The sequence below is a fragment of the Eubalaena glacialis genome, chromosome 16 (genome assembly GCF_028564815.1).
Source record: "Eubalaena glacialis isolate mEubGla1 chromosome 16, mEubGla1.1.hap2.+ XY, whole genome shotgun sequence".
Taxonomy (NCBI): Eukaryota; Metazoa; Chordata; class Mammalia; order Artiodactyla; family Balaenidae; genus Eubalaena; species Eubalaena glacialis.
Window position 1 is genome coordinate 83,372,738 of NC_083731.1, and position 22,916 is coordinate 83,395,653.

General features: G+C 37.3%; 1 protein-coding gene across 8 annotated transcripts in view; it reads left to right on the forward strand.

The window, feature by feature from the left end:
* The window catches only part of KATNAL1 (katanin catalytic subunit A1 like 1), a 170,482-nt gene that overhangs the window by 135,662 nt on the left and 11,904 nt on the right, over window positions 1-22,916 (forward strand). For all 8 annotated transcript variants that reach the window (XM_061170675.1, XM_061170669.1, XM_061170676.1 and 5 more), the window contains 5 exons: window positions 12,239-12,366; window positions 12,763-12,868; window positions 17,056-17,214; window positions 17,952-18,078; window positions 19,387-19,521. In XM_061170675.1, coding sequence (XP_061026658.1) covers window positions 12,239-12,366; window positions 12,763-12,868; window positions 17,056-17,214; window positions 17,952-18,078; window positions 19,387-19,521 — 655 coding nt within the window. The remainder of the gene's footprint in view (window positions 1-12,238; window positions 12,367-12,762; window positions 12,869-17,055; window positions 17,215-17,951; window positions 18,079-19,386; window positions 19,522-22,916) is intronic.

Consider the following 22,916-nt stretch of genomic DNA (forward strand, 5'->3'; position numbering starts at 1 on the left):
GTAGTGTCCTTCCTTGTCTCTTGTAACATTCTTTATTTTAAAGTCTATTTTATCTGATACGAGTATTGCTACTCCAGCTTTCTTTAGATTTCTATTTGCATGGCATATCTTTTTCCATCCCCTCACTTTCAGTCTGTATGTGTCCCTAGGTCTGAAGTGGGTCTCTTGTAGACAGCATATATATGGATCTTGTTTTTGTATCCATTCAGCAAGCCTGTGTCCTTTGGTTGGAGCATTTAATCCATTCATGTTTAAGGTAATTATCGATATGTATGTTCCTATGACCATTTTCTTAATTGTTTTGGGTTTGTTTTTGTAGATCCTTTTCTTCTCCTGTGTTTCCCACTTAGAGAAGTTCCTTTAGCATTTGTTGTAGAGCTGGTTTGGTGGTGCTGAATTCTCTTAGCCTTTTCTTGTCTGTAAAGCTTTTGATTTCTCCATCGAATCTGAATGAGATCCTTGCCGGGTAGAGTAATCTTGGTTGTAGGTTCTTCCCTTTCATCACTTAAGTATATCATGCCACTCCCTTCTGGCTTGTAGAGTTTCTGCTGAGAAATCAGCTGTTAACCTTATGGGAGTTCCCTTGTATGTTATTTGTCGTTTTTCCCTTGCTGCTTTCAATAATTTTTCTTTGTCTTTAATTTTTGTCAATTTGATTACTATGTGTCTCGGCGTGTTTCTCCTTGGGTTTATCCTGTATGGGACCCGCTGCGCTTCCTGGACTTGGGTGGCTATTTCCTTTCCCATGTTAGAGAAGTTTTCGACTATAATCTCTTCAAATATTTTCTTGGGTCCTTTCTCTCTCTCTTCTCCTTCTGGGACCCCTATAATGTGAATGTTGTTGCATTTAATGTTGTCCCAGAGGTCTCTTAGGCTTTCTTCATTTCTTTTCATTCTTTTTTCTTTATTCTGTTCTGCAACAGTGAATTCCACCATTCTGTCTTCCAGGTCACTTATCAGTTCTTCTGCCTCAGTTATTCTGCTATTGATTCCTTCTAGTGTAGTTTTCATTTCAGTTATTGTATTGTTCATCTCTGTTTGTTTGTTCTTTAATTCTTCTAGGTTTTTGTTAAACATGTCTTGCATCTTCTTGATCTTTGCCTCCATTCTTTTTCCGAGGTCCTGGGTCATCTTCACTATCATTTTTCTGAATTCTTTTTCTGGAAGGTTGCCTATCTCCACCTCATTTAGTTGTTTTTCTGGGGTTTTATCTTGTTCCTTCATCTGGTACATAGCCCTCTGCCTTTTCATCTTGTCTATCTTTCTGTGAATGTGCTTTTTGTTCCACAGGTTGCGGGATTGTAGTTCTTCTTTTTTTTTTTTAATATTTATTTATTTATTTATTTATGGCTGTGTTGGGTCTTCATTTCTGTGCGAGGGCTTTCTCTAGTTGTGGCAAGTGGGGGCCACTCTTCATCGCGGTGCACGGGCCTCTCATTATCGCGGCCTCTCTTATTGCGGAGCACAGGCTCCAGATGCGCAGGCTCAGTAATTGTGGCTCACGGGCCTAGTTGCTCCGCGGCATGTGGGATCTTCCCAGACCAGGGCTCGAACCTGTGTCCCCTGCATTGGCCGGCAGATTCTCAACCACTGCACCACCAGGGAAGCCCCTGATAAAAATTTTTTAAACTTTGATTTATCTTTAAATTTTAGAGTAAAACAAGATTTTTTTCCTTAATGAGAAAATTTCCTTTGGTTAGGGTTCAGTATGTACATTTACTTTACCTGGAAAGTTGATTGGTGAGTAAACATAATACTGGGTAGAAATTCTGTGCTGTCCTTAAAATGGACTTTAGGAATATGTGCTGAAAATAATTTTTCAGAGTAAGGAGCCAGGATGACCTGACATTTCTCTTAGCCTTAATTTTAATGAAAAGACAAAAATAAATTTTTAGTGATAGCATTTCCTGTTTCCTTTATGATGTCATAAATGAATGAGGATGTTATTGAATTGCCACAAAGAAGTTTATTTTCCTAGCTAGGGGTTCTATATGTCATCACATTTATGCCGTGATATTTATCGTGAAAATACAGCTTATAACTAATAGCAAGTGGTTATCCTTAAAAATCACATACTATATTTGAATATTTTTACTATATATGATTTCAGTCAGTGGTAAGGACTCTACACAGACCAAATTCCTACACCTTGTGGTTTTTTAGACCATAATGGAATAAAACTGATGTTTTCTCAGTATTTCTATTCATGAGATAGAGCCAAAGACATATTCTCTCTACCTCACTAGGACACTGAAAATGAATTAGATTTTTTTATGTTTGTGATTTGTTCGAGCTATTATGGCATAAAACAGTAAGTGATTCCATTTCAGATCCTTTTGGGATTAGTGAGGGGTACTAATAAATAAATAAATTTTCCTGCTGATGAAATTGAACTGGTCCTCCCCATTATCAAAAGCCGTATAATGGATACTTAAAAATCTGTATCTTATATGTCATCTTTGTTTCTTCCTCTGTTCTTCATTTTTGTGCTGCGAACCTTGGTTTGCATTTTAGAGGATAAAGTAGTGGCTGAAGTCCACCCATCACTCTGCTAGTAGTTTTTAGGTAAACTTTTAGAACCAGGTAAGGAGCTTTCAGTTATCTTAACTTCACATAACACAAGAGAAGGATCTTGGTCATGGTTTATTGGATGCTTCCCTGCTAGGTACCATTTGGAGTGATTACACAATAATTTATGAAATAATCCCAAGTAGTAGGCAGTCATTTTATCCCCATTTTTACAAATGAAGAAACTGAGATAGAGCTAAAGTATCTTACCCAAAGTCATAGAGTAAGGAATGGAGCTGTGTGAATCAAAGATCTTTTTCCTCTTTAGTTTAGTATTTTTCATATTATGTAGTATCCCTACCAAACTAGATTAAAAGTCTGGTTGGATTTGAAAAGAGTTCCAGAAAAATTAAATAAATGTTGATTTTTAAATGTGATTCTTAAGCAAAGAACAAAACAACCAGGCAGCATTTGTTGAATGTCAGATAAATTTCTCTGGGTATTGTAAATAGTCTTTTACTTAAAAAGTTCCAAATAAGTTTCTAAATCTTAGTTGTTCTTCTTTCACATGTAAGTACTCGGAATGTCACTGGAAAATAAGCCCTTTAATAAAAGAAAAAGAACAGTTGTTTGAAGATAAAAGAGACTTTCTGAGTCACTCTGGAAACAAAAGGGATTACAGTTAAAAAAACAACAACAAACTCATAGAAACTTCATTAGAATTTGAAAGGTGTGGTTGGTTCAGTTATGATCATCGTAAGCACTCAGATATTCATTAGAATACTGGAGTCCTTAAACTCACTGGAAGCGGTGATAGGGTTTGAGGCAGTTTAGATGAAACTGACAGATATCCATTGCCATTGAAAGCTAATTTGAAATTGAGTACTGAAGGGTCCTCAGTGTTGGTTTTTTAAAATCAGTTTTGTGTGTTGCAACCAGCTTAAAAAAAAAAATGAAATAGACTAGAAAATTCAGACTGCATTGCCCATTATAAGGACAGTATTATTTTGAGAAAAAAATTTGTTATATAAGTATGTAAAAATTTAGTTATATATTTGTATACACTAGCTCATGATCTAAGATGAATTTATGACTTTGTGTCATGGTCAGAAGTTTGAAAGCTGCTTTTCTGCTCTAGCCACTTAACTTTATAGAGGTTAAAAAAAGAGAGGGCAGGAGAAATTACATGTTTTGCTTAAGACTCTCAGTATCTTTGGATTCTTAGTTTAGTCTTGTGAGCTGTATGAGGAAGCAGCTAGTAATAAAAGCAGTAGCAACAGGTCTCACTCTGCCTTGAGCATTCTTAACCTGTACCAGTCCTCCCTACAAATTCCTGTGAACTCAGTGTTATTTTCACTGTACTGTGTATGAAAAAATTGAGACACTGAAGTTACAACTGCAAGTAGGTGGTGGAACTAGGATTTGAACTCTAATACCTGAGCTTTTAACCATTATGCTATGCAGCCTCTTATTTGAAAATGCTTGCTGTCTTATTTTAATGTATCACAAATATCTATTTGTTTTAAGAGTACCAGTTCACTTTCTGAGAGTGATTAAATCTTTTTCTTCTTTTTTTTTTTAAACTGCTAACAGGCTTCAAGTTAGGTCCAATCTTAAAAATGCTATTTTTCAATAAATAACAGTCACTGTGTATAGTGATCTGTTATTCAAGCCTTACAGTTTTTTCCCCGGAGGTACAGAGTCATCATGAGGCCAGTTTGTTACGCCATTTACTTAATGTACCTTTATTAAGTGCATACTTTGTGTTAGTCATACTTCTAGGTACTAGGAAGGCAAACTTTAATATGTGACTCCTGGCCTCAAGTTGATTGTTATTGATGAGAGGGAATCAGATGAATAAATTAACCTTTACAGCCATATTTTTTAGTCTTATTTGAATGTACCTGAGAAAAATGGTTATTTTTATTTTACTATCTAAGTCTAGAGTCAGGGTAGAAATATACATAGAAATAGCAAATGCATTTTTTAATTTAAAAAGAATAGTCTAAAAGTAAACTATTAGGTAGCAGAATAGATGTTTTTGTATTATAAACCAAAAATAAATTTAATTAATAAAATTCTGATTCTCAAGTATTTATAAGACTATGGTTTATGGTTAATTAACTCTTAGTGAAATGAGCAGTGCTTCCATTATGATCTCATGATTAAAGCTGTGTGTGCTTTTAGATAGAATTCAGATTAAAGTATGGTAAATCATCTTCAGAGACTTCATTTAAAGCTATTAAACTTAAAGGACTTCATTTCATTGAATTATAACAAATGGCCATTTTTTGAATATTTTCCTTCTCTGATTAAATGTAGGGATGTCTGATATGGAGAGACATTGTAAACTGGGTTGGAGTATTCTTTTGAGAACTGTTGATCGGTGGTTATACAAGTGAACAGTGACTTAAAAAAAAATCTTTTTATTGAAGAAAAGTATATACATTATAAGGGTATATTTGATGAATGATGATCATCTCACCAGCAGTGTACTGGTAAATGTTTAATAACTAGTTTTCTGAAGAAAAAAAAAGTGTATGTGTATATAAACACGTACATATTTACACACAAATTTATTATAAATCTGACTGATATAAAGGATGTGCAGCATATAATTTACAAATAATAAAATATACAGTACTCTTTAGTGTAAACTTTATAGAGCCAATGGACCCTCACAGAATGCCTTTGCTGCTTTTTGCTTAACTCTTGCAAACCTATGGTTGCAGTTGACAGATGATTAGGAATGTAGTTCTGTTAGGATATTGGTTGATATTTTGTTTTTATTAATGAGTCAGATGAAAGTGAAACAACAGAAACATATGTGGGAACTTCACTCATTGATCAATCACTTGAGCAACTTTGATGAATCAGATCATGGTTTTCAAATACTGGAAAATTATTTCCTTCATTTTTTGTGCTATTTACATTGTAACAACTATAGAAATGACACACTTTTAAATGTAATATTTTCCCCATTACTTTAAGTCTAGACAGTTAAGAAAACTAGAAATCAAGCCCTGTTTTGTAGCATTTGCTGGTTTCTCTGGTATAAATACTTTCACTATGATGGATTTCAAGCTACCAACATGAGGTCACTGAACTCAGAGTCAAGATAAGATGGGTAGTAGCCTACCATTCTATAGTGTAGACACAGTAGACTTAAGTAACCTTAAGTGCATAGGTAATAGTTAAATAGTTAGAAGTGAGGAGTTTCGAGTAATTACCACTTTTGTTTTTAATATTATTTATTCTGTTTGTGTAATTTAATTTTTATCAATGGCTGTTTTTTTATAGAAAAATTCCTGAAAATTTAATAATTGGCTCTTACAAACCAGTAAGAGTCCGCTTCGGCTGACTGCATTTAACCTCTGTAACTACCATGTAATCCATGTAACTATCACTCAGGGGTCAAGAATAGAACATTTAGCACCTCAGAAGCCATACTCAGGATCCCTTCTGATCCCTGACACTTCTTTCTCAAAAGTAACCACTATTCTGCCACTTTTGTTTCCAAAGATAACCACTATTCCGATTTCTAATACCATAAATTAGTTATACCTTTTTTGAAACTTTACGTACAGTAAGTATTCTTTTTTCGTCTGGCTTTTTTTGCTCAACATATGTTGGTGAGATTTCGCCATCCTGTTGCATATATCTGAAGTTTGTTTATTTTCATTAATATACAGTATTATACCACAGTTGAATCTGTTTTACTATTAGTGAATTTTTGGATTGCTTTCAGTTTGAAACTATTATTAATAATGCTACCTTGGATACTTTTATACTTATCCTTTGGTATATATGTGAGAATATACCTTTCTAGTGAGCATATACCTAGGAGTGGAATTGATGGGCCATAGGATATGCATATGTTCAACTTTAGTAGGTAACACCAAATAGTTTTCCAAAGTGATTATACCAATTTCCACGTCTGCCTGCAGAGCACGAAAGTTCTAGTTGCTCCACATCCTCGCCAACACTTGATATTGTCTGTCTCTTGTGGGTGAATCTCGTTGTGATTTTACCAGCATATCTACCATGTATGGTGTACTTATCTGATAACTTCTGAGGTTAAAAGTTCTTTCATATGTTTATTGGCCATTCGTATTATCAGTGACTTGTTTTTAAGAAATATCCTGTTCTGTCCTTTGGATATTAAATCACTCCACAAATTTTTTCTCTCATGGCAGCTGATTAATGGTGTTGGTTTTTGCTTTTGTTTTTATTTTTTTTAATTTTATTGCATTAGATTATAGTAAAGTAGTTACTTGCTGTTCTGTCCCTGAATGTTTTACTGTGTTTTACTTGTTTGTATATTGTGTCCCCTAATGTGAGTGTATGCCTCTGAGGGCGGGATTTTTGTCTGCTTGGATCACTGCTATTTCCCAGTACCTAGAATAGTGCCTGGTACAGAGTAAGTATTCATAAATATTGCTGCAAGAATGCACTTATTGATAAGTAAGCAGAATGCTATTGATTCATTATTTCAACTTAAATGTATTTTGTATTAGCACTCCAAGGCAAGGCATGACACTGAAATTAGTAAGCATTTTGCATTTATCAATGTACTTTCCCTTGTAAATAATAAAGTCTTATCTCTAAAATATCAGTTTAGAGATCTTGTCTAACTTTTCCTGTGTTTGCTTCTCACACTGGGGTAGGAGTAGCCCAAAGTGTGCAGCCTTATGCCATAGTGTACAAAGGGGTTGAAAGCACTGGTTCTGGAGCCAGACTGCCTAGGATCTAGCTGTGTGTCCTTGGACAATTTACTCAAGCTCTTGGTGCCTCAGTTTTCTCATCTATGAGGTAGAAATAATACAAGTACCTAACTCATAGGACCTTTAAGATTGTTATGTCAAGTGCTTAGAACAGTGCCTGGCATATAGCAAGCTGTAAACGAGTGTTAGCTGTAAAGGTAACATGACAGTGGGGAACTAACACAGGTATGATACAGAATAAAGACCACGTAAAAAAAAAAAAAGAAACAGTGAGATTTCCAAGCAATTTTGCACTTGCCTTGGGCTGTTGAACTCAGGAAACAGATGAATAAGTGGGCAAGTGAGAGGCAGTGGCTTTACCCAAAGAACCAAAGGTCAGCTATAATTCAGCTCAGACATCCCTGTGATTGGGGGCCGGTGGTTTTTATTACTAATTAGCCAGTGATTCTAACGTCGGGTAGCTCACTACCTACAAGAGAGATGACTCCCTTGATGGATGGACTCATTGTTAGAAAATTCTTTCTTCTGTCGATCTGAAATTTACGTCTTCTGTCACTTTGTACTGGTCCTGGTTCTTTCCTTTGGAGTAATACAGAGTCCATACAGGCAAGGAGGTCAGTTGGTTATGTTGCTCCGTTAACATTTTCTTCTTCAGCTTAAATGTCTCTAGGGTCCCTGATCCTCCTCCCTATGACATGGGTTTTGAACCCTTTATCACTCTTCTCTCGGTATAATTTATTTGTCAACATTTTTCTTAAAACGTAAGACCCAGAGCTAGTAACTGAGCATGTTTCTCTTAGATGGCACACAGTGAAATATAAAAACTATTATTTGCATTTTAGGCCAATCTGTGTCATTAATTGACTCTATAATATTGAGTTGGTCACTAATTTTAGCCTCATCTTCCTCAAATAGAATACTAATGAAAGATCATAAACAAACTTTTTTTTTTAAATTTTTATTTATTTATTTATTTTATTTTTGTCTGTGTTGGGTCTTCGTTTCTGTGCGAGGGCTTTCTCTAGTTGCGGCGAGCGGGGGCCACTCTTCATCGCGGTGCGCAGGCCTCTCACTGTCGCGGCCTCTCTTGTTGCGGAGCATGGGCTCCAGACGCGCAGGCTCAGTAGTTGTGGCTCGCGGGCCTAGTTGATCCGCGGCATGTGGGATCTTCCCAGACCAGGGCTCGAACCCGTGTCCCCTGCATTGGCAGGCAGACTCTCAACCACTGCGCCACCAGGGAAGCCCCAAACTTTTTGATATGGGTAATTTAGACACTCGTAAAAAGAAGCTAAAATACTGTGCTTTAATGAGAAAAAGTATATCAGCCTTCATGCTAATAATCAAATTTTTGCTAATTAATTAATGTGAAAATTTAAGCAAAGATTTCTAAGATCATTTCAGTGATGTTGCAGCTATTATTATTATTATAAACTGTACAGGTAATAATATCTTGTGTGAGGTTAGCTTTATTGCCTGAAAACTAAACTTCTTTTAGGTGTTGTAGTTAATCTAGTTGGTTAACTGAAACCAGAGCTACTAACTTATATTTGATATCCCTATTTTAATTTATCTGAGTATTTGTTATGAAGGATAATTGTCACCCATTTTGCTGATTTCCCAATATAACCAAATAAATTATTTATTTTTAGTTTCCTTAATTTGTTGTTTAGTGACCTCACCATTTTGGTTTGAAAAAGTTCTAGAATCTTCTTTGTAGTACTTATTTTGTATTCAGGTCTCATTTCTACCATTGAGAAACTTTGGGTGCTAGGGCAAGTCCTTTGACTAGCTTCTTTTTTTTAACATCTTTATTAGCGTATAATTGCTTTACAATGGTGTGTTAGTTTCTGCTGTATAACAAAGTGAATCAGCTATACATATACATATATCCCCATATCTCCTCCCTCTTGGGTCTCCCTCCCACCCTCCCTATCCCACCCCTCTAGGTGGTCACAAAGCACCGAGCTGATCTCCCTGTGCTATGTGGCTGCTTCCCACTAGCTATCTATTTTACATTTGGTAGTGTATATAAGTCCATGCCATTCTCTCACTTCGTCACTTCGTCCCAGCTTACCCTTCCCCCTCCCCATGTCCTCAAGTCTACCCGAAGTCTGTGTCTTTACTCCTGTTCTGCCCCTAGGTTCTTCAGAACCTTTTTTTTTTTTTTTTTTTTTTTGACTAGCTTTATACACGTATCCTCTTCTGTGAATTGAGAGCCTTGACCTTGACTACCGCAATAGGCCTTTGTTTTTCTGCTTCTCCTTCTCCCTCCAGCCCATCCTTTTTCCATATCGCTGCTAGCAGGGTCATTTAAAAATGTAAATCAGATCCTGTCATTCCCCTGCTTAGCACTTTTCAAAAATTTCCCCATGTACTTAGAATAAAATCTAAATTCCTCCCCACGGCCTATAGGGGCCCAGTGAGCTGGCCTCTGATCGTCTCTCCAACCTATTCTTTTTGCTCAATACCTTTTAGCTATAGTGATCATTCAGTTTTTTCATAGCACTTAACAGTTTGTAATTATGTATGTTTTGGGTTTGTTTACTTGTTAATTGTTTCCACCACAAGACTGGATGCTCAGTGAGGGCAGATAATGTATTTTCATTCACTGATCTGAAACTGAATGTGTTGGACATAGATGGTCACATATTTATTGTTCTTAAAATCCTATGATTCCTATTACTTCCAGATAAGTGTGCAGCTTTTCCTTTCCCTTGGTAGTGTTTATCAAATCCTCCCCCACCACTTGGACATTCATATTAAAATGACTCTGCCTATATTTTTTAATACTAATTTTTTGGTAAGTCTAAAATTACCATGTCAGGACTTCCCTGGTGATGCAGTGGTTAAGATTTCGTCTGCCAATGCAGGGGACACGGGTTTGATCCCTGGGCCAGGAAGATCCCACATGCCAAGGAGCGACTAAGCCCGTGTGCCACAACTACTGAGCCCGTGAGCCACAACTACTGAGCCCGTGTGCCACAGCTGCTGAAGCCCACGTGCCTAGAGCCCGTGCTTCTCAACAAGAGAAGCCACTGCAATGAGAAGCCCGTGCATTGCAATGAAGAGTAGCCCCCGCTCGCTGCAACTAGAGAAAGCCCATGCACAGCAGTGAAGACCCAACGCAGCCAAAAATAAATAAATAAATAAAATAAAGTTACAGTCATGTCAAAGCTTGTTAAGTCCCAGATATATCAGTGTCTGTTGCATTCTTTGGTTGATTTATTTCTAGAAGAGTTTTAAAATGATTACATAGTGTTCCCAGTGATTTGTTTGAATGTGACTAGCCTTGGCTTATCATTATTATAAAATGTGATTCTAGGCCGTGCTTATTTTAAATTTGTTGATGTTATTTTTGTTGTGTAGGCATGCCAGAAATTTATTCCTTTTAAGTGTCAGTATTGGGATCTGTCATCTGAAATACAAGAATCTTTCTGAAAACTTAGCTTAATACTGTTGCCATGCTACCCAGAGACAGTAAATTATTCATTTTGGGGTCAAGTCACCAGAGTACTGTTTGGTCATTTACCTAGTGGCTTAAAGAGCTAGAGTGTTTGCCCAAAGGGAGCCATTTAGGCCTCTCTCAGCACTTATCTCAGATGGAGTTTATCTCAGATGGAGTGTGGTAGGAGAGGTTCATCCTGTTCTTTCTCTTCAGATTGAAGCTTAGGAAACGGACTCATTTTTGGACCATATTTCCTTTCATTTTTACATTAACAGTAACTGTGGAGCTGAAGCTCTGGGGAGGTGCTTGGCTCTGTCTGCTGAAGTAGTTCCAGTGGTTGAACTATCTCTGGCCGCTGAGCATGTTTCATTTAAAGCTCTTCAGAGCCGAGTAAATCTTGGCAGGACTCCATAGCATATAATTCTTTTTTAAAGCTACTATATTATTAAATAAAGAATTTGGGGTAAAGTGTATTGCTTTAATGGTCCTAATGATACTATTTTAAAAGGTCCTTTTATCGTTGTCATTACAGTGACTTTATGATGTGGTCCAAGGACCTTACTAGGAAGAAACCCTCAACCCTGAGTGGGTACTTACAGTGACAGGGAAAAGGCTTTGTAAGATGCAGTTCAGAGTCCCACCTCTTTCCTCATCTGCAGCCTCTTTCCTGGATGCGTAGGAGGATAGTTCTGCCATACATAACCTAGTCTTCTGTTTTTTTTAATGAAGTATAGTTGATTTATAATGTTGTGTTAGTTTCAGGTGTACAGCACAGTGATTCAGTTATACACATTTTATATATATATATATATATATTTTTTCCAGATTCTTTTTCCTTATAGGTTATTACAAAATGTTGAGTATAGTACTGTATAGTGCTATACAGTAGGTCCTTGTTGGTTACCTATTTTATATATAGTAGTGTGTGTATGCTAATCCCATCCTCTTAATTTATCCCTCTCCACCATAACCTGCTTTTAAGCTTTAAGCTGACTCAGCCAGGCATGAGGTGGTCTGATGCTGTGAAAAAGCATGGATCTGGGGAGTCAGGAAGATCTGAGTTAAAATCTGTACCCTGACATTTAATAATTGTGAACTTAAGTTACTTAACTTTCTGAGTCCCAGTTCCTTATCTGTAAAAATAGGGTTATAATACCTACCTTGTAGGGTAGTTGTATTGAATGAGATAATATATGTGAGATTTCTTGCCATGCAGTAGGTTTTCAATTGATTTCTTTTCTTCCTCTGTGTTAATACTCAAGTATTTTTCAGTGGTGGTAGAAATCCATTGCATCCACAAATTTAGAGGTATCTAGCTCATTTCAGTCTTACGTGCAACTGTCCCCTCAAGAATGTAAATTTGAAGTGTCTAATAAAGTTGGCCAGTTCATCTATTTCTGATGAATTAAATAGGGGAGGATGGCATTTGGGTAATTAGCAAACAGTATTTAAAAAAATAGTAAGCCATTTAAAATGGTTACAATGCAATATTTTGCAAGCTTAATGATGTTAATTAAAATTATCTTGTTATTGATCAGCATTTTTTTGTACCTGTCCCCAGGGAAGGAAAAATACGCAAGACGGTGCAAGTGATGGTGAAATTCCAAAATTTGATGGTGCTGCATATGATAAGGATCTGGTGGAAGCCCTTGAGAGAGACATCATCTCTAGGAATCCTAGCATTCATTGGTTAGTCTGTTAAGTTCTTGAATTACAGTAGTGGAGAAAACAAATTGTAGGTTGGCTTGGTGTGAGTCTTGTCTTGTTATCCATTCATCTCCTGATTATGACTTCATCCGTAATATGAGTGTGCAGAATTGGTAGGACAGTTCTTCTTCCAGAATATAACCAAGACATTTTCATACTAATTTGATGTTGACATAACTGACAAAGGTTGTTAATTGAATAACATGTCCTAATTTATAATTGCAATATGTTTTCACTGATCATTTTATACAGTAAAAATTAGAATAATGTTCTTAATGTAAGAAAAATTTCATAATTAAAAAAAATTAAAACAATTAGTATTGATCATAAATCAAAGGTGTCCCTGAATAAGCATGAAACTTTGCTCTTCTTACAAAGGGATGACATAGCAGATCTGGAAGAAGCTAAGAGGTTGCTAAGGGAAGCTGTTGTTCTTCCCATGTGGATGCCTGACTTTTTCAAAGGAATTAGAAGGCCATGGAAGGTGAGAATTTATTGAAATAATATAGGTATAAAACTGCTGCTTGCATGGTAAAGAAAGCCAGCACTGTAGTTTCTTTGTGTATTTATTAACACAGTTTGTAAAGGTTGTGGGAGGTTGGGCATACCTCAGATACCTGGATTTGGATTTGTAGTTGAGATATGCTGCCTCTGCCTGGCAGGAGAGGGGCCTGGAGTGTTGGAACTATAGTCTTTAAAGTCACTCCCCTCAGGGGCGCTGAGCTAGAGATGAGTTTTAAGAATTTTCTAGATGTCTGTTTTTGTAAATAAAAAGTTAGCAAGCAAATTAAATAGTAATAGTGCATAGTCATAGAATAAGTGTTTGATCAAATAAATTATCTTTTTAAAAACCGGCATATTTCTCAATAATTAATTAGTTTGATCACTTCATCTAGGCTTGGTGTAATTCTCATATGTAATCAGAATGTTTATATCTTTCTAGCTTGCCCAGGACTAGTTCCTCCTAAGTTCAGTGTTTTCATTTTAGCATATTAAAAACCCTTCCAACAGCTGCTGCCTGGAACTTTTTTTGGTCTTAGCCATAGGCAGAGTCTTTCTTTACTCTGACTGGTAGAGTGAAATAAAAGCATGATCTTACTTTGCCCTTCTGAATTAGCTGGGAAGGTCTTTTACCTTCGCAGTACCTCTTCCTTGTTTGATGTGCCTGAAAGTAGAGAGGAGGAGAAATTGTGTGTTTACATAAATGGTTTGGAACATCCATGGCATTTTGATTGCCTCTCACAACTTAAAAACTTTTATAGACTGTTTGTTATAGATTTACCTAATTTGGGGACCATATTACCATAAATTTCCCCTTTATTATAACTTTAAAAACAATGTTTAAAAGAAATAATAAGGCCTTGATAAAATAGGTATTTAAAGGCGTTTTAAAACAGCTGGAATGGTAGGTATAACCTATGTATCATGACGAGCCCTGTAAACTTTTAGCAAGAGGGTAATTTGCAAATGTATGAAGATCACCTTGGCAGCAGTATGCAGGCTGGATTGGAGATGGGCATAGATGGATACAGAGAGGAGTCTGGTCAGGAGGCTGTTGCAATAGTCTAGCCAAACGATGAGGACCTGGACAAAGGCATTCGTTATTTGGCCAATGAAGAATGAGTGGATTTGTGAGAGATATTTAAAAGGTATAAGTGATAACATTATGATGTGATGGTTTGTAGGGGTAGGGAGAGGAACAAGTTGTATGACTCTTAGATTCCAGGCTTGAATTGAAGGAGTATGCAGTTGCTCGGATACCAACTACCCAAAATTGGGCCAAACTTCACAGGTTGAGGTTAGTTTTCCACAAGACTGCCCTCACTTCAGATGCCAACCACAAATTTGGGGGTCCCCAGGTCACCCTCACTGTGACAGCTGGCTGTAAATTTGGGGGTTCTCACTGCACCCTCAGGTTTGATAATTCTCTAGAGTGACTCACAGAACTTAGGAAAGCATTGTACTTCCAATTATAGTTTTTGTTATAGCAAAAGGAGGCAAATCAGAACTAGCCAAAGGAAGAAATGCATAGGGTGAGATCTGGGAGGATGCTGAAAGTGTAGCTTCTGTTGTCCTTTCCCTTGCAAGCAGGATGCTTTACCCTCCTAGCTAGCACATGGATGTGTGACAGTATGTACAGTACTGCCAACAGGGAAGCTCACTCAGGCTTCAGTGTCCAGAGTTCTTACTGGGGTTTCATTGCATAGTCATAATTGATTGAATTGTTGCCCATATGTCTCAATCTCCAGTCTCCCTTGTCTCCCCAGAGGTCTGGTTGATATCACATGGCTCAAAGCCCCAGCCTGCTAATCACATGGTTGGTTTTTCGGGCAAGGCCAGCCCCCATCCTGAGTCATCTCATTAGCATAATCTATATAGGGACCCACCATGAGCCACCTCATTAGCCTAAAATTTCAGGGCCCAACATGAACAACAAAGGCACTCCTATCACTTGAGAAATTCCAAGGGTTTAGAGTCTGCCTCCCAGGAACTAGGGAAAAGGGCCAGCCAAATTCTTCATTAAACAGGGTACAGTGAACTGATACTGGAAATTGAGGAGAGGAGCAGGTTTAAATAGAAACAAAATATATTTAGGTGAAAACTCAGTGGGTAATTGGAAACAGAGGTCTGGAGCTCAGGCTAGAGTTTAAGTTTAAATTAAAATTTTGAGATATAAGTGGTGGTTGATAATTTGGGTATGGATGAAATTGTTCAAGGAGTTTTATAAAGGGTTTTCAAAAGAACAGAAGATTTAGAATTGCTTTGGGAATATAAAGGGCAAGGGGAAGAGGAGACCTGAAAACCACTGAAGATGGTCATGAGCAGGAGAAGCGTCAGGAAAGAACCGTGTCATAGAACCAACCTAGGGAGAAAGGGTTTCAGGGAGGAGGGAATGAATACCAGGTATCGGCACCATCAAAGGTCTGAGAGAGGGAAAGAAGCTGTGAGTTGAAAAGTGACCATTGGTTGGGACTTCCCTGGAGATCCAGTGGTTAAGACTCCGTGCTTCCAATCAGCAGGTGCGGGTTCGATCCCTGGTCAGGGAACTAGGATCCCGTGTACTGCGCAGTGGCGCAGCCAAAAAATAACACGTAAAACTGAAAACAGAAAAGGAAAGAAAAGTGACCATTGGATTAGTAAATTAGGTATTTTTAGTGAAGGAGTAGAGGCAGAAGTCAGACTGTAGCTTGTGAAGAACAAATAGTAAACGTAAACCATTTCTTTAAGAAGGTTGGCTGGGAAGGGGAAGGAAGAGGTAGATAGTAGCCAGAGGATTTGTAGGGTCAAGTGAAGGATTTTATTTTTAAAATAAATAGAGCCAACAGAGGAGGAGATACAGGAAATAGAGGAGATAATTGACAGGGTAATGTCATGAGGAGGGGAAATTTATAAACGCTGTACTGTATCTATGAGCTGTGTCTGCACACAGATGCTAACCCTGGAGATTATCTCCTGCTGGACGTGACCACATTAATGACATTACGGGAACTGAGAGGGCATTGAGAGGGGATGGTGGAAAGAGAAATAGGAACTTTTCTATAGCTGTGCCAATACTATTAGTTGTCTTTACAGTTTTCAAAATATCAATCTCATGTATAAAGGCTTCTTGCAAAGCAAAAATTTTTCTTGTAAAACTAGTGTTTCAAATCCTAGTGATCCCTGGTTGTCCTGGGTATCAAAATTCTATAGCTAGAAGAGCGTTTGGACAGTTTCTGAATTTAGAGTTTATGAAACTCTGATATGCACATAGTTTTCAAAGTTTAAATCCCAAAAAGCTTATTGAATTAAATTAACAAATGGCTCCAAATTCCTCTTAAGATCACGAACTATTATGCAAAAGAAATGTAGTGTTAACTATATATCTGAACTCTCATTAAAAGTGTTAGAAGAAAATAATAAGTATTTAAAAATCCGTTAGTCTTCAAGACTAGAGGATTGGTGTTCTTGGATAATTTTTACTCCTCATTGATTTATTTTTATGGAACATTTTTCTGTTCATTTCAAAGGTGAGAAGTAACTAAAATTTATATTTTAGTCTATGTTATATTTAGTGGCTTTTTCATTACTAACACTATTTTATGTAAACTCTTAACTGCCTAGCACAGTTAAACTGATAAAAGGCTAGCTAATTTGATTATGTTTGAATCACCACTAGATTTTAGCTACCTTATTTATTAACTGATGAATGGATCTTTATTTCTGATTAAAAGTGTACATTGTAAGTGTGTTGTTGAAGATAGCTTTTGTACCTGAGGAGGGCGAGGGATATATAATTCTGCTCCATGTGGTAGAAAATGTCATCTTATTTTCATTGCTTAAACAGAGCAGTCACTCTTAAGCGGTGCTCAAGACCGTACATATTTGTCTTCTGCCAGGTTCAGTAAAATGGGTGGGTTCTTTCTAAATGTACCAGGAGATTCCTTGTTGTCTAGGCCCTTTGTTAGCCCATCTCTGAGTACCTCTGATTTGAGACATTTTGTGAAATCATTCTTCATTTTTGTTTTTTTCTGTCTATGAAATGATATTCGTGCCAAATGCACCATGATTTTACTGTGACAGTTGAGCTTATCTTTTGATGGGAAGAGTTTCGTGTACATTAATAGTTGCTGATATTTTATAAGAAAGCACTTTAATCTGGTAAATCATTTCGTGTGTCCTTTGGAATTTCAGGGTGTGCTGATGGCCGGGCCCCCAGGCACTGGCAAGACCATGCTGGCTAAAGCTGTCGCTACTGAGTGTGGCACAACATTCTTCAACGTCTCCTCTTCCACGCTGACGTCGAAATACAGAGGGGAATCTGAGAAGTTAGTTCGTCTGTTGTTTGAAATGGTGAGTGATGTTATATTTGGATTTCAAAGCACTGTTTGTGTAGGCACATGGTATCCCTTTAATCTAGATCCGTTCACCCAGGGATCTTTTTAAGAAAGGGCAAGTGTACTTGTAGTTTCACAGTTCTTGACACACCAGTAAGACACGGGGCGGTGTGTTTTGTGGAGTGGTTGATGTGTCTTCCGCGTACCTTCCTCTCTGAGGTACAAGCCCTTTGGCATCCCGTCCAGTGAGGGTAGAAGAGGCTTTGGAAGTGTGTGTGGTTTGACTGACATTTCTGGATCTCTAATGAGCTGGTGAGCAGAAGTATATTTTAACATACATTTTGAAAATCAATTAGAAATTGATCTATCATTAAAGTTTGTTCCTTTTTCAAAGTAGTTTGCAGTAGTTACTTAAGATTGCATATTTGAGGATAGATTGGTGATTTATCTTTAGAAACTTTCTGTATTATGGAAATTTTCAAACACAAAAGTAGAAAGAATAGTACCGTGGATCCTCGTGTATCTGTCACCTGACTTCACCAACCATATAACTTATCTTTTATGTTTAGAAATTTTCCTGTTTCTGATATGATTGATTCATTTAACCTCTGTCTATAAGCAAGTGATGGCATTAAAGCACTGAGAAATTTCTGCGCTTTTTCACCATTGTTTTAGTCGGAGGAAATGTCTTTTAAAAACTTCAGATTATTTCAGGAGGTCACTAAATGATGTCTTTAAACTGTTTTCACAAAGGCTAGGTTTTATGCCCCCACCACCATCTTCATTGATGAGATAGATTCTATCTGCAGTCGAAGAGGGACCTCTGATGAGCATGAGGCAAGTCGCAGGGTCAAGTCTGAGCTACTCATTCAGATGGATGGTAATTGATATTTAATTACTGTCTCTAAACTGTTTCGGTTCCGTTTTGAATCTTGGGTAGAGTCATACTTGGGAAGCTCTCAGCGACTGGACTAGAGGGCAGCCTGAGTGCATTTGTAACCGTTTGTCCGTCCGCGTCCGTCCGCGCACCGGTGCATTTGCTCACGCGCTCAGAGGCGTCTCCGGTGCGTTTGCTCACGCGCTCAGAGGCGTCTGATGCTTACTTGCTCCACCTCAGGTTCTGAGGTTACAAAGAAAAGGACTGATGTGGCCTTCGAGGAGCTTACTATCTAGAGCAAAGCCTTTAGAGTCGTGGCTCAGGGTCCCAGGGGTCTCTAAGACTCTTTTAAAAGGTGTGTAAAGGCCAAACTATTTTCCTAGTAATATCAAGATGTTATTTACCTTTTTCACTTTCATTCTCTCACAAGTCTCATTTTTAATTTTTAATAATAAATGTTGATATACTACACGCACACAAAAGCTCTTTGGAGCTCAGTAGTCTTTAAGGGTATAAAAAGGATTCTGGGACCAAAATGTTTGAGAACCACTGATCTAGTTGAGAAGCAGGCACTTCACAGACAGTTACAATACATTATGAGTTCTGTGGTAGCACTAAACCCTGGGTGTAGTGAAAACACAGTACGAGAGGTACCACCCGGACTAAGGGAGTCATAGAAGGGAATAGCCGACGTGGGCTTTGAGATATTGGTAGAAGTTATTCAGACAAAGAAGAAAAGGCTTTGGGGAGCCACTGGAGGAAGAGAGTGATGGGCCCAGAGCTACTTTTTAGAGATATATCACTCTGGTAGTTGTATGGTGAATAGGAGGCTATTTAGGCAAATTGTGAGAAAACATAAAGTGTGTTAAAAAAAAAGTATATATTTATTTATATATATATATATATATATATATGTATATATATGTATATCCACAGTGCATTGTTTTAAAATAGCTGTGGTTATCCACCAACCATAGATACTAATTGAATACTTAAAACGTGTGTTGCATACATTGCCAGGCACTATAAGATACATAAAATAATGTAGTACCAGGAGTTCCTTCCCTCAGTGAGTTAACCATCTTAATTTCTGTTAAAGTATAATATGAGAGAAAGGAGTGACTGTGTTGTGTTTGTTCTATAGTTATCTGTTCATTTGTCTGGTTCTGACACCATCCAGAGGTCAGAACTGCATCATGTTCGTCATTGAGCCTACCACCAAGCCTGTGGCTGATGCTTAGAAATGATAGTTGAATGAAAGAATAAAGGACTGTAAGAAAAACACTCTTCTTTCCCCCTTACTGTATGTAGGAGTTGGAGGAGCTTTAGAGAATGACGATCCTTCCAAAATGGTTATGGTATTGGCTGCTACTAATTTCCCATGGGACATTGATGAAGCATTGCGAAGGAGACTAGAAAAAAGGATATATATACCTCTCCCAACAGGTATGATGCCTTCCTTTTACTATATTTTGATCTTTCTTTTACTCTCTGTTACATTTTTCTATTTCTGTAAGTCTTTATTCCCTTGGCATTCTGCTTAAAGAAGTTTATAGCATCACAAAACCCATTTGTTATTTATCAAAACAGAGGCCGCAGTACTCTGCTGAAGTTTCTTACATTCAGAGGAGTGGTTGTGTTAATAAGTTGATAGGACATCTCAGTTTTACTTTTATTTATTTATTTATTTTTAATTAATTTATTTTTTTGGCTGCGTTGGGTCTTCGTTGCTGCGCACAGGCTTTCTCTAGTTGTGGCAAGCGGGAGCTACTCTTCGTTGTGGTGTGCGGGCTTCTCATTGTGGTGGCTTCTCTCGTTGCGGAGCACAGGCTCTAGGTGCTTGGGCTTCAGTAGTTGCAGCACACGGGCTCAGTAGTTGTGGCACGTGGGCCCTAGAGCGCACAGGCTTTAGTAGTTGTGGTGTGTGGGCTCAGTAGTTGTGGCATGCGGGCTCAGTAGTTGTGGCTCGCGGGCTCTAGAGCGCACAGGCTTTAGTAGTTGTGGTGTGTGGGCTCAGTAGTTGTGGCATGCAGGCTCAGTAGTTGTGGCACGTGGGCCCTAGAGCGCACAGGCTTTAGTAGTTGTGGCGTGTGGGCTCAGTAGTTGTGGCATGCGGGCTCAGTAGTTGTGGCACGTGGGCCCTAGAGCGCACAGGCTTTAGTAGTTGTGGCGTGTGGGCTCAGTAGTTGTGGCATGCGGGCTCAGTAGTTGTGGCTCGCGGGCTCTAGAGCGCAGGCTCAGTAGTGTGGTGCACGGGCTTAGCTGCTCCACGGCATGTGAGATCTTCCCGGACCAGGGATCGAACCCCATGTCCCTTGCATTGGCAGGCGGATTCTCAACCACTGCGCCACCAAGGGAAGTCCCTAAGTTTTACTTTTAAACTTGAGTCTTCATTAAAACTTACGTGATACTTACGTGTCCCTGTACTACAAAAAACAATGTACGTTGATAAGAATGTGAAAATTTAAAAACATTTTATAATGAAAAAAACTTCAGTGATTAAAAATAAAGTTCTCTTGGGATCTTTTTTGAAGTATGCTGCTTTGAAAAAAATATTTCATTCTGTTGATGAATGTTGACATTTTCATAACTGAGTTTTTTCTTTTTATATTGAGATAAAATTTACATACAGTGCGAAATGTACAAACCTTAAGTGTATAGTTTGATGAGTTTTGACAAATGAATACTCTTGTTTAATCAATACCCTACTCAAGATGTGGACATTTCTTTCACCTCAGAATGTTTCTCTGTGCCCCTACCAGTTGATTCAAACCCCTAACAGTCATTCACCTTCCTGATTTTTAACACCATAGATTAGTTTTACCTATTATTAAACTTCATATAAATGGAACCATGACATACGTACTCTTGTGCGTCTGGCTACTTCCACACAACATAATGTTTCTGAAATTCATCCATGTGGTTACATGTATCAGTAGTTTATTTGTGGTGTGATTACATGACAATTTGTTTATTCTCTTTTTGATGGACATTTGAGTTATTTCTAGTTTTTGGCTATTATGAATGAAGCTATAAATATTTTTGTATAGATCTTTTTATAGATGAATGTTTTCAGTTCTTTTGGGTAATATAGATAAGAAGAGAATAGGTGGATCATAGGGTAGGTATGTGTTTAACTTCATAATGCTCAAACCATTTTCCTAAGTGGATGTACCATTTTATACTCTCAGCATCAATGAATGAGAATTCCAATACTTCCACATTTTTGCCAACATTTGGTATTGCCAGTATTTTAATTTTAGTCATTCTAGTAAGTGTGAAATGGGCCTCAGCTGCAAATGCTCTTCATGCCCTGAACTAACTTTCTGAGTTGGTTTCAGTTCTGCCTTTCACATCTCGTCCATCATGACTGATGTGGTCCCCACTAACCCAGAACTATGTGATGAAGAGAATTCTGAGAAGTGAAATTCTAGCTTCACTGAAGTTGACACAGTACAAATCCACACACCTTATTTTCTGTTTCGTCTGTATGATCTATAATAATGGCTCAATTTTCATTCCTAGAAGAGGTAATTTGTGTTTTATCCCTGTTGTTCTTGATCATTCTTGCTAGACATTTATCAGTGTTATTAATCTTTTCAAAGAACCAACTTCTTGCTTTGTTAACGTTCTGTTTTGTATTTCATTGATTTTATCTCTTCTTATTTCTCCCTTATACTCCTGAGCTTAATTTTCTCTTTTTTTATGAAGTTAGAAACTTAGACTGTTGATTTTAAACCTTTCTTCTTTTTTTTTAATATAAACATTTAAGGTTGTATTTCTCTTAAAGCACTGCTTTGGCTTCATCCCACAAATTTTGTTATATTTTCTTTACTATTCAATTAGAAATATTTAAAAATTTTTCTTTTTCTTTTTTTCTTTGACTCTTGAGTTATTTAGAAGTATGTGGTTTAGGGAATTCCCTGGCGGTCCAGTGGTTAGGACTCCGTCCTCTCACTGCTGAGGGCCCGGGTTCAATCCCTGGTCGGAGAGCTAAGATCCCACAAGCCATGAGGCAAGGCTGAAAAAAAAAAAAAAAAAGAAGTATGTGGTTTAGTATCCAAATATTTGAGGATTTTCTAGATGTCTTGTTGTTGTTGATTTCTAATTTAATTCCACTATAATTAGGAACTACTCTGTAAGATGTCAATTTTTGAATTTTGTTGAGATTTTATGATTCAGCATATAGTGTATCTTGCTGAATGTTTCAGCTGCAGTTGAATAGAATGTTTATTCTGTACTTGTTGAGACAATATTCCATAAATGTCAGTTAGATCAAGTTGTTGTGATAGTATTGTTTAAATCTTCTAGATCCTTAATGATTTTTTGCTCTGGTTTTTTCTATCAATTATTGAGAGTGGGTGGTTAAACTCTTTAAGTATGATTGTGAATTTGTTTATTTTTCACTTTAATTCTGTAAATTTTTGCTTCATGCAGTTTGAAGTTCTGTCATTAGGTACATAAACAGTTATCATTATTATATCTTCTTGATCCTTCTACCTTTATGAAACATCTTTTCATCTCTGATTAAATCCTTTGACTTGCTGTTTACTTTGATATTAATATAGCCTCACCATCTTTCTTTTGCTACTGTTTGCATGATATATCTGCTTCCTTCCTTTAATTTTCACCTTGTACGTGTTTGTATTTGCAGTGCAGTTCTTGTAGACAGCATATAATTGGGTCTTACTATTTGTATAGTTTATCTTTGCTTTTTAATTGGAATATTTTGTCCATTGAAATATAATGTAATTATTGATAACAGTTATGTTTAAGTCTGCCATTTTGCTATTTGTCCCTTTTGTTTGTTTGTTACTCTGTACCTCCTTTCTTAATTTCTT